This window comes from Raphanus sativus, unplaced genomic scaffold, assembly GCF_000801105.2.
Source record: "Raphanus sativus cultivar WK10039 unplaced genomic scaffold, ASM80110v3 Scaffold2602, whole genome shotgun sequence".
Classification (NCBI taxonomy): Eukaryota; Viridiplantae; Streptophyta; class Magnoliopsida; order Brassicales; family Brassicaceae; genus Raphanus; species Raphanus sativus.
Genome location: NW_026617910.1, coordinates 1 through 10925, shown reverse-complemented (window position 1 = coordinate 10925; position 10925 = coordinate 1). Strand labels below are relative to the sequence as shown.

The 10925-nt window shown below is 37.1% G+C and overlaps 3 protein-coding genes across 6 annotated transcripts; all 3 read right to left on the bottom strand.

Moving 5' to 3' along the window:
- Positions 1-351: 351 nt before the first annotated feature.
- LOC130505814 (uncharacterized) lies at positions 352-2596 on the bottom strand. The gene is made up of 6 exons (XM_057000426.1): positions 2405-2596; positions 1671-2152; positions 1313-1457; positions 1106-1198; positions 916-1003; positions 352-841 (listed from the first exon to the last, which is right to left on the bottom strand). The coding sequence occupies exons 1-6, from the start codon at positions 2464-2466 to the stop codon at positions 563-565; spliced, it is 1149 nt and encodes a 382-aa protein (XP_056856406.1). The 5' UTR covers positions 2467-2596; the 3' UTR covers positions 352-562.
- A 788-nt stretch (positions 2597-3384) lies between these two features.
- LOC108811825 (uncharacterized) lies at positions 3385-7749 on the bottom strand. 4 transcript variants are annotated; one of them, XM_018583923.2, is made up of 9 exons: positions 7511-7749; positions 7157-7246; positions 6494-6627; positions 5676-6412; positions 4445-5601; positions 4267-4349; positions 3990-4159; positions 3787-3916; positions 3385-3695 (listed from the first exon to the last, which is right to left on the bottom strand). In XM_018583923.2, exons 1-9 carry the CDS (start codon positions 7590-7592, stop codon positions 3606-3608), a joined length of 2673 nt encoding a protein of 890 aa, XP_018439425.1. In that variant the 5' UTR covers positions 7593-7749; the 3' UTR covers positions 3385-3605. The 4 variants fall into 4 exon arrangements, with proteins under 4 accessions (XP_018439425.1, XP_056856404.1, XP_018439426.1 ...); XM_057000424.1 differs by lacking the exon at positions 7511-7749 and adding an exon at positions 6801-6926 and having other exon boundaries at positions 7157-7244; XM_018583924.2 differs by lacking the exon at positions 7511-7749 and having other exon boundaries at positions 6801-7246.
- Positions 7750-10239: 2490 nt separating this feature from the next.
- Positions 10240-10883, bottom strand: LOC130505815 (uncharacterized; the record flags this gene model as incomplete). The annotated part of the gene is made up of 2 exons (XM_057000427.1): positions 10240-10653; positions 10728-10883. Coding segments are annotated over 2 exons (435 nt in total), but the record flags the coding sequence as incomplete, so codon positions are not given.
- Between the last annotated feature and the right edge of the window lie 42 nt (positions 10884-10925).

Genomic DNA, 10925 nt, shown 5'->3' with positions numbered 1-10925 from the left:
TCAAGCCGATTAATCATTTAAGTCTTGGTTATAAAAATTTCGCAGTATTTTTTCTGATAAACTATTAGAATTTTATTGATAGCATAAAGAGTTTACAAGATATAAACACAACTTAATCTAAATATATAAAGTTAATATTTTTGATGAAAGAGTAGAGAATAACCATTTTCTTTACGGAAACCTTATAGACTAATAATAATATAAATTTGCTATGATCATCTTTCACATATTTTTCATTGCATATCACCTTTTTAACAAAATCTCAAAAATGCAGTTTGCATTACTTTTTTATAAATAAAACTAATTTAAAATTTGTTGTTAATGTATTTAGACCTTGTCTTCTCATTGAAATTTAGAAAAAAAAAACGATGATTTCATTAAAATTCTTTGAGCTCATATATAAATGCTAACCCTGAGTGGATGAAACTTACATAAATGAATTTATTGACTGTAAAAACTGTGGGCTAAACTTCACTCGAACATAAACTGGGAAGAAATTCAAAACAACTAGAAAAACCTAGGGACCAAAACCATAAAGATGTAGAAAAAATGATCTTTAGACTCAGGACAGTGGAGATTCTAGCCTCTTGATAAGCTGAGAGACAACACCCCAGTTGAATCCCCTGTACTGAAGCCACCGTATAACTCTAGCTTTACGATTTTCTACAGGCAAGTCTCTGCCTTGGAGCCACCGCTTTGACGCCTGAACATAGAGCTGATCCATCGCTTCCTTGGACATCCCGTGACTAACTTCTGTTTCTTTGCATTGGTTGTCTTTCTCAAAAACAAGCTTTATGGCCGCATCTGAATCTTCGTTGCTTACGCCTTTCTTAAACAATGCCTGGTCCACATTTAAAGTACCCACTTTGCTTAAGTATCTATGTGATTGTAACTATGTGAATGGCAAAAACTTACTTGCTTGATCCGTCTAGGTCCCCAACTTAAGGAAGACCATCTAGACCGTGTGAATGCTTCCGCGTAGAAGTTATCATTGATGAAACCTCTAATAACACACAAAACAAAAACAAAAAAAGGTTCAAGTAAATCAGTAAAGTGGATAGAGATCCTTAACTGAAAAAAAAACGAAACAGAGAGGAATCTTTACCGGTGCTGAAAGTCATTGATCACACTGTCAACGATTTCAAGAGGATATTTCTTTCCAATGAGCTTCTTCTTCAGCTCAGATGCTGTATATGCTCTGAGGCCATTGCAGAAAATAAAAAAAAAGTAAGAAGATAGAAACAATACACTTTAAACTGAAGCAGCTACTACTACTATAGAAAAAATCAAAGGGTGAAGTGAAAGACAGAACCTTAAACCAAGATAACGAATAGCCATGTTCTCTGCCTCTTGGGTTTCTTTGCTACTCTTGGCAGTCTCAGCATCCATATATCGCTTGATTTCATCATAAGCTTGTTTCGTCGTTGATCTATCATCCTCACTGCTCTCTTCCAACTCTGCAAAGAAATACAGAAATGTAGGTCCCATTAGGCATGATTTCAGAGATGATAGTGAAATCTAATTAAATAGTAATTTAGGATAGATTGATTAATAATAGTAATATATTTTTGAACAATATAGAAGACTTCCCAGTGATGTAAACGTTACTCTCAATAAATAAGAAACTGAAGTACCAAAAACAGAGGCTTATGTAATAATAATAATAATACCTTCCCCAGAATCATCACAAGACACATTCCTGAACGTTCCAGCATCGTTTTTACCCTGCGGGTGAGAATACGTACCAGCTCCACCCTCTCTTGTAAAGTCACCTTTAGGTCCCTCGGGTACACAATGATCCCATCTACCAGCAGACATACCCTTCTCCAAACTCATAGTAATACCTTCATTAGAGCCATCAAAAGACACATCCATGTAACTACCTCCAGCATCGTTTCTGTCTTGCAGATCCATATACAAGTCCTCCTCCTTAGCCTCTTTCGTGTTACCCTTGGCTTTAATAGACTCCGATACACTACGATCCCATCTACTAGCATTTACACTCTTCTCAGAGCTATCAAGAGGCTTAGATGTCACTTGTTCACTAATCTCCCGAGACTTCTTGGGAACATACCTACTGAGTCCAGAGGAATTGTAATCCCGCTTCTCTGATGAACACAAGATTCTTGGCGTCACAGAGTGTCTCTTCATCCTACAAGTGAAAGGCTGAGGATTTTCAACTACGTTCTTGCTTTATATAGAAACGTATATGTATGTCCTCATTGGTAACAAGTTCAAAACAATCAGTACTAAAATAAAATAAAAAACGTGAAGAAGATAGAAAAGCTTGTCCATTTCCCAAAACCCAGTGCTACCCACGACTTAAATTCTATCAAAGTCTCAAACTTTTCTTGAAACGAAGCCCAATCAAAGATGGATCATAAGAAGAGAAAGAAGGACTAACCATGGGATCACGAGCACGCGGTGTTGAATGCCAATCGATAACCTAAACCCTAGTTTCAACATCTCCCCTTATTAGAGAGAAGAATCTCAGAGAACGGCTAAAAACCCTGATGCTAGCTACTTTTTGTGTAATCAAATTCTATCGGCTAGAAACTAGAATGCGCGTGCGTGTGGGATGATGAAACTGCTGCTAATGTGCGCCTGATTATCTCAACCCCTTTTTTTTCACGTGGGTCCCGCCACAACCATGATACTAATCGAATTAAAGATAGTCTGCTTGCCTTACTCGACAGCATAAAACAACTGGAGGGAGGATGTCTCTTGAACACATGGTCTAAGAGATGGTACACAATTGCTATGTTTTGTAAAGAAGAGGTAATAAGATACAAATAATAAAGGCAGTTTGAAAAGACTCTCTTTATAAAATCACAGTTTGTTTGGTGTTTTGGTTTATGGGACAATTTTATTTCTCTAATAATCTTCAGCCGCCAAAGAGAAACCCAGCAGCTTGTTCTTCGTTTCCTTCAAACAATCTCAGAGCTTGTACCACTGCTTCTCTCGAGAAGCCTAACTCCACAAGCTTCGCAATCTTCGCTTCAAATTCAGGTCCCTGCGGGTTACATTATGAAAATGATTACCAAAGACTACAACATGTCTCCACGTGCACAGGTGGTGGTGTTGGCTCGATGGCGGGTATGGGAAAGTCATCGAGCTTGAAGCTAAACTGTTTATGTGCACAAACCACACAACCTGGCTCCTTCAGGTGCCTTTATGCCACGTTGTATATCCATTCCCTCTAACCTTTCCATGTTGGCAGGAGCAGGCTCTAACTCTTAAATGATATATAATGTTGTTTCTTTTCAATTCAAACTTTATTAGACACTAATGCGTTTGTGTACATATAAATCGTGAGATAGGCTTTGGCTTTCTTTTCATTTTTTGCACAAATGAATTAAATTTGTAACTTACAAGTTTGTAAGGTTTGAGCATTGAGAAACTAAGATTAGCGTCTGCATTGGGGAATGTTAAATCGTTATACAGTATTTCCTAATAGAAAGATTTTGTCTCCAACAAATGAGACATGTAACACGTTGTGCTCTGTAATAGATTTACATGAAGATGAGAGAATCTAAGAAACAAATGTATTCTAGAAATGTAAGTAATAGTACAAAACTTTGGGTGAAGATAACAGATAAAGAGACTCAGGTGTTGGAAGTGGGTCGTGTCCAAGAGGTCTCAGATGTAACTGTATTCCCATAGTAAGTTTTCTTGGTAGATTCGTCCCAATAAGCCTGCCAGAGAGAGAGATGATAAAGTGAGTTTGAGAATGTCTTTAGCAAAACAAAACGCTACTGAAATGGCTAATGAGCTTAATAAAGATACCTGCCATCCCGAGGGAAGATGTGCTGAGAGTTTGGTCAGATCAGGTTTTTGTTGCTCGTCTTCTTTCTTCTTAGGCTCATCATCACCTTCACGTCTCCCTCGTTCTTTCCTCCTTTTTACTTTCTCACGCCTAAAAATCATATCATCAATGTTAACCACATCATGTCAACTAAATGAAGTTTGCATTACGAAGAGGAACTCACCAGTCACCACCGAGTGGTTGGAAGTTAGCATTGTCTTTAGCCTCTCCACTCGCAATCTGTCGTGACTTCCATTCTTCTATTTCTCGTCGTCTTTTTCTATCTAGGATCCCGTAATTATCTTCTTCTTCCTCTTCTTCACTATCGTTTAGCTCCTCTTTCGCAGCTTTCCACTGATGAGCACAAAGTGAAGAGACATTGAAAGTTTTGTATTTAACAGAATTTTAAGGAAAAGGGAGTGTGTGACTGTGAGGAGGTTTTCAAGAGATAAACAACGTACCTTGTCCACCAAACTAGAAACCTTTTTGTTTGACCTCAATGTGGATGTAGTAGCAACAACTGTCCGCTTTTTAGGCCGTTTCACTGTTACCAAAAGCCAATGACAAAAACTCAGACCACGCTCAAACTATGAATGCGATTAGAGAAGAACAATAAGATGAGTCGATAGATCATGATACCTTTAGATTGACCCTTCGCTAATACAGACGCTCCACCTGTACCATCTGTGGATTGTGTAGCAGAGCTCAAAGATGCTGTTTCGGCAGAGTCATTGGATTTGGAGCTAGGTTCTACAGCTTTAGAAGAATCGCTTGGGATGTTGTAGTTAATAGAACCAACTCCACCGTGATTCAGTGTTGTCTCTGCAGAGACAGGAAACAGCGGAGCTACGCTATTGAGATTGTAATAAGCTTCAACAGGAGCAACTTCACTTGTACCGGGAACAGTTTCATAGTAATATGCCGACTGGGGCAGGGAGACTTGAGATCCGTCGACATGGCCATAGAACTGAGTGTTAGGAGCAACAGCGTTAGTAATGTATTGGTAACTGGACTCTGGATAGGATAAGTTGTATTGAGCAGCATAATCAGTAGGTTGCTGAATGTAAGATTGAGGTACGGTGTAGGGTACTCCCACAGAGTCACTAGACAAGGGTGGTGGAGGGACATGATCATTTTCAAGAGGTGGTGGTGGAGGAACTGGTTCACTAAAACTATCAGGCGGTGGTGGCGGAACATCTTCAATCTCAGAAGGCGGTGGTGGAACCCATTCTTCCCCCGGAGGTGGTGGAACATCTGCGTGAAGATTGGATGGCTCTGTCTGACTGAACATCTTACTATCGGAAGGAGGCACTGGAACTGGTTCTTCAACCTCCATATCCACATCCATGTCAACATCTTCCACAACTGAGGAGCCTACCTTCTGAATCTCATCTAAAGTAGTAACGTTATCAGACTGCTCAGCTGGATTGCTTTGGGAGTAAGTGGGAGATCCATCGCCACCACTCGCATCAGCTGATTCATCTGAATGAAGAGTTTTTCCAGACTGAGCTAACTCTCCTTCTTCAACACTGTCCTGAGTTTCATCAGTTACCAGCTTTTCTTTGGGAGAGCTCTTGTCAGTCTCTGCGATTCCATCCATTACTGCAGATTTTGCAAGCTCGTAAATCTCATCGTTAACGGCGTCTTCAAGACGCTTGAGTTCTTTCTCAGTGTGGAGCCAAAAAGAAACTAAAGGCGAGGTATCATTTAAGAGCGCCTTTACATCAGAATGTCTCACTTCAAGCTCCAGTATGAACTTTGATATCTGCTCATTGCTGTGAAAGTTCCCATGAGACCTATATTTTTTTAGAAAATTAGAGAATCATATTTCAAATAAGATAAACAAACATGGGAAAACAAGAATGCTTACTTCTTCAGAGACCTCAGCTTCTCCAGTAAACCTTCGGTTTGGCTCAACAGGCGAGAAGGGAGGTCAGTAGTCGCTCCTTGATCAACAGTAGCCTGCACATGATCTGATACTCCTGGCCCTGTAAGCTCCTCGTGACATGGTTGGTAATTAACAGCAGTATCTATCTGACATTCAACTTGATGACCATCATTCCCTAAGCTTTTGGCATAACGATCTTCACTTTTGCTTCTTTCACCCAGCTCAGCTGTTAGGGAGGTCGAACCATCAGTTCCTGTGTACATATTTTCCATGGGTTGCTGCAAATAGGTTGGTTCAACACCAGAAATCAAGTTGTACGCGTCTGTAACCATATGCCCAGAATCATTGTATCCAGTCCCATATGCCGTAGCAGTTTGAGTCAAAACCGCAGGAACTTCCCAAGAAGTTTCACCAGTTAGTGTGTTCCAGTAGTAATACTGATTGCTCTCCTCATGCAAAATCATCTTCCACTGCGAAGTAACATCCGTGGGAGCGGGAGCATGATACTCTAAAGACACGGTGCCAGATGCTTGAACTGAAGGATTTGTCTGCTTGTTTAGTCCATCAAAGGCTGTCGAGTTACTCGCTGCGACATAACCACTTCCCCCTTCCGCCTTAAAATAAGAAGCAGAAGAATCCTCCCCTGTTTGTTGTCGGTCAACCATCTGCATAGTCGTGTCTGCACCAGATTTGACATTTGTATCTTTGTGTGCTTCAACCTGGTTTAAATAAAATTAATCAGGACTAACAGAGATAACATCAGTAAAGCCGATATATATATAGAAGTTAATAATTGTTACCTGCTCATTTTTATTGGCTAAAGAAGTATCGACAGCAGCATCACCTGCCTTCTCCTTATCCTCCTCCTCCTCTTCTTCTACCTCCTCATCACTATATTGTCCAAGTAAAAGTAAAGGGTTCTCTGTTTTCTTCCCTGAAAATAAAAAAGACTAAAGCGTCAAAACATTGGAATCCCCACTATATACATAACTAGCCTTTAGTTATGTAAATTGACATTCTTTTAGAAAAGAAAAGCTATATGCAATTTTAGGTTATATTGAAAAAAAAGGATGAAGAATAGCGTCTGGGGAAGGATTTATCAGCGACCTGTCACAATAAAATGACAAAGCCGAGTCAGTTTACGTATTGCACGCCAAAACAGCCAGAGACATACAAACCGCTAGGAGCTATATCCAGAAGAAGAAAGTTCCCATAAAGCTAGTAAGCTTGAAGCTGCAAAAAATAGAGTAACTCATTCATAATATCAATGTGGCCTGGCTGGCTTGAACTGATGTCATACGATGTCCCCAACACCACAGCCACTCTCTACTCTCTGAGAACATTTTTTGGGGGAGGGGCAAAGAACATAACATGTGTTTGGAACACAAATAAGAACACTCCCAATTAAGATGTGGAGCGTTGCTACATATAGCTGAAGTGAAGATCTAGCTGATGGAACCCACCTGAAGACGAAGGTGACTTAGGTAACTCATTAGGCTCTGTTTTTTTCTTCTCAACTCCATCACAACGCACATCTGAGCCACCCAAATCTCCTGCACAAAAAAAAATACATCAAAAAGAGAGATAACTACAATACTATATCGGGAAACTCCTACAGTATCTATAAATAGTTAATCCAATCCCTAATATTCATTAACTAGCTTCAATTTTCTTCAATTCATAAACAAGATCGAATCCCTAAATAAACCATTCTAACTAAATTCAAATCCTTTTACCAAAAAAGATACTCCTTGGTGTTGTTCCAAACGACCCAGTAGATTAAAATCAATCGAAAAAGAGCTGAAAACGAAGCATACCAGAGGGTTCCGCGAAGAGATCAAGCTTGACACGACGACTCGTGTTATTAGCGGCGAAGCGCCGCTCTTTTCTCTTCCCCATCAGATTTTCTACTCTCCCTACGGACCCTGTAGCCCTTCGTTTTCAAGCGGAAAAAGAATACACAGAGGAAGGCTTCTCTCTCGCGTGTCTCAGTCAGAGAAGTGCCAAGAAGTTGCGTAAAAAGAAGAAGAAGAGGCGAGTTTGCCCAAGACGTTGTGCCGTTTTGTTTTTTTTTATCGGGGTTGATTTGTGATTCACGCCGTTTAGGGGTTTGCGAAAAAATACCCATTCCATTAACACACCTTTTTGTGTTAGATTTACCCACATCCAGTTGAGTCAATTTCGGCCCGGCCCATTAACAGTCGAAAAAAAATATTAGGAAAGGACAGTTTGTAATGTATTGTCTAAACTAGAACTTAGAACTTGTCCGGTCCAAATATCTCTTTGTTGTTCTATTTAATTTTGTTTAGTTTTGGTTAGTAGGACAAAAAAACATTATCCAGTATTCAAATGCAAATGTATTTGCAATTGTGTCATGACCAATTTTGCAAATATAATTGTGTAGATTATAAATAAGATAAAATTTAACATGGAAAATTTTGTCTCCGGCGGAATGTCCTTGTTGTAGAATGTATACATTCCCGATGTTAACGAGATAGATTGACTCATACTGATAATAGTTTGTAGAAGATAATGATTTATTCATTTAATTTCATTCAATATATGCCACATCTGATTAACTACTACTCCCTCCGTTTCATATTATAAGTAGTTTAAGGAAAATTTATTTATTTCAAAATATAAGTAGTTTTCATTATTTTATGCAACTTTTACTTTTATTAATATAGTGTGTCCAATCAAATAATATAGACTTATTTATGATTGGTTTAAATATATTTAATTTATATACCAAATGTTATTTTAAAAATAAATAATATATTTCTTAATCTTTGTGCATTCAACTAAAACTACTTACATAAAAAATAGAAGGAGTATAAAATTGTTTGACAATAATTTGCTGAGCTTTCATATCCATAACTAGAAAATATATAGATTTGATGGACCACACTGTCCATCAAATCTAGAAAGATGAAGAAACTTTTGATGTGAGAGGTGATTGGTAGAGAGAATACGTATTTATAATGGCTTGTGGATATCTATCTATTCAGTTACTAAAACTGAGAGTTTCTTGGAAACGTATATTTGACTAAGGATCAATACGCTGATCAACTTGGATAAGTATAGATAATAATTAATACTTCTAATTTGTAGTGTTTTTAGCGATTATATACCTTATTTTCGACTAGTTTCAATATAAATCAATTTAAAATATAATATTTTATGTCTATGATAACTTTTTTTTAAAAACAACATCCTCAAGATATATGTGATAGTGAATGTCCCAAGCGTCATAGCACGCATATGTACGCTTCCGGGGGAGACAAGAGGTAGAGAGAGAGGGAGCATAAGGGCAACCAAATATCTTACAAATAGTAATAATTTTTTTAATGTTGTCTGCATAAGTCAAAATCTTATGCTAGTTGATTTTAGTTTCACTATATATGATTTAGTGTACACTTTTTGTTCACAATATACCATAGATTCCTTATTAAAAATGTTGATGATGTGTAATTTTTGACAAGGTTTACAAGACTTTGCAAAAACGTGAAGTCAAAGTAAAGTTTGTCAAATACTTAAACATTATTGTGAATTTCTACTAGCAATACATCAGTTCCCACATCCTGGGGCTGATTCTTCAAAACAATAGTGTATCTTGCCTGCAACAGAAACAAGGCTTCTCAAAGCTTCATCGCAAGAAAAAGTATTTTGTTTCCATGCGAATTTTATTTCTTCATTCTCTTATCCAAGATTAATAACATGATCAGCGATTTTCTTTTTGAAAAAGAAATAAAATAATTTACTAGTATTATGAAACATTCTTTTGAAAACCATAAAACAAAATTTTATTGTTGTCACTATAACTTTGTCCATTTCAAAAGTATGAGAACAAATTTGGAAGTGTTCAGATATTTTAAGGTGTAAAATAAATTGTAACACAAAAATGTGTTTTTTTCATGTTTCCATGCGAAATCTTTAAGCTTGTATATTTAATTGACGAAGATATTTGATGAGAATAATTTTTTTACAAAGTTTAAATCTTCATTAAAGACATATAACAACTTAATAAAAATAAAATCATAGTTAAATAAACGAAGATATCAAATTTATAGTATGTTTCTATCACATCTAATTGAATCAATTTAACTATGCCTATTAGATATCAAGCCGATTAATCATTTAAGTCTTGGTTATAAAAATTTCGCAGTATTTTTTCTGATAAACTATTAGAATTTTATTGATAGCATAAAGAGTTTACAAGATATAAACACAACTTAATCTAAATATATAAAGTTAATATTTTTGATGAAAGAGTAGAGAATAACCATTTCTTTACGGAAACCTTATAGACTAATAATAATATAAATTTGCTATGATCATCTTTCACATATTTTTCATTGCATATCACCTTTTTAACAAAATCTCAAAAATGCAGTTTGCATTACTTTTTTATAAATAAAACTAATTTAAAATTTGTTGTTAATGTATTTAGACCTTGTCTTCTCATTGAAATTTAGAAAAAAAAAACGATGATTTCATTAAAATTCTTTGAGCTCATATATAAATGCTAACCCTGAGTGGATGAAACTTACATAAATGAATTTATTGACTGTAAAAACTGTGGGCTAAACTTCACTCGAACATAAACTGGGAAGAAATTCAAAACAACTAGAAAAACCTAGGGACCAAAACCATAAAGATGTAGAAAAAATGATCTTTAGACTCAGGACAGTGGAGATTCTAGCCTCTTGATAAGCTGAGAGACAACACCCCAGTTGAATCCCCTGTACTGAAGCCACCGTATAACTCTAGCTTTACGATTTTCTACAGGCAAGTCTCTGCCTTGGAGCCACCGCTTTGACGCCTGAACATAGAGCTGATCCATCGCTTCCTTGGACATCCCGTGACTAACTTCTGTTTCTTTGCATTGGTTGTCTTTCTCAAAAACAAGCTTTATGGCCGCATCTGAATCTTCGTTGCTTACGCCTTTCTTAAACAATGCCTGGTCCACATTTAAAGTACCCACTTTGCTTAAGTATCTATGTGATTGTAACTATGTGAATGGCAAAAACTTACTTGCTTGATCCGTCTAGGTCCCCAACTTAAGGAAGACCATCTAGACCGTGTGAATGCTTCCGCGTAGAAGTTATCATTGATGAAACCTCTAATAACACACAAAACAAAAACAAAAAAAGGTTCAAGTAAATCAGTAAAGTGGATAGAGATCCTTAACTGAAAAAAAAACGAAACAGAGAGGAATCTTTACCGGTGCTG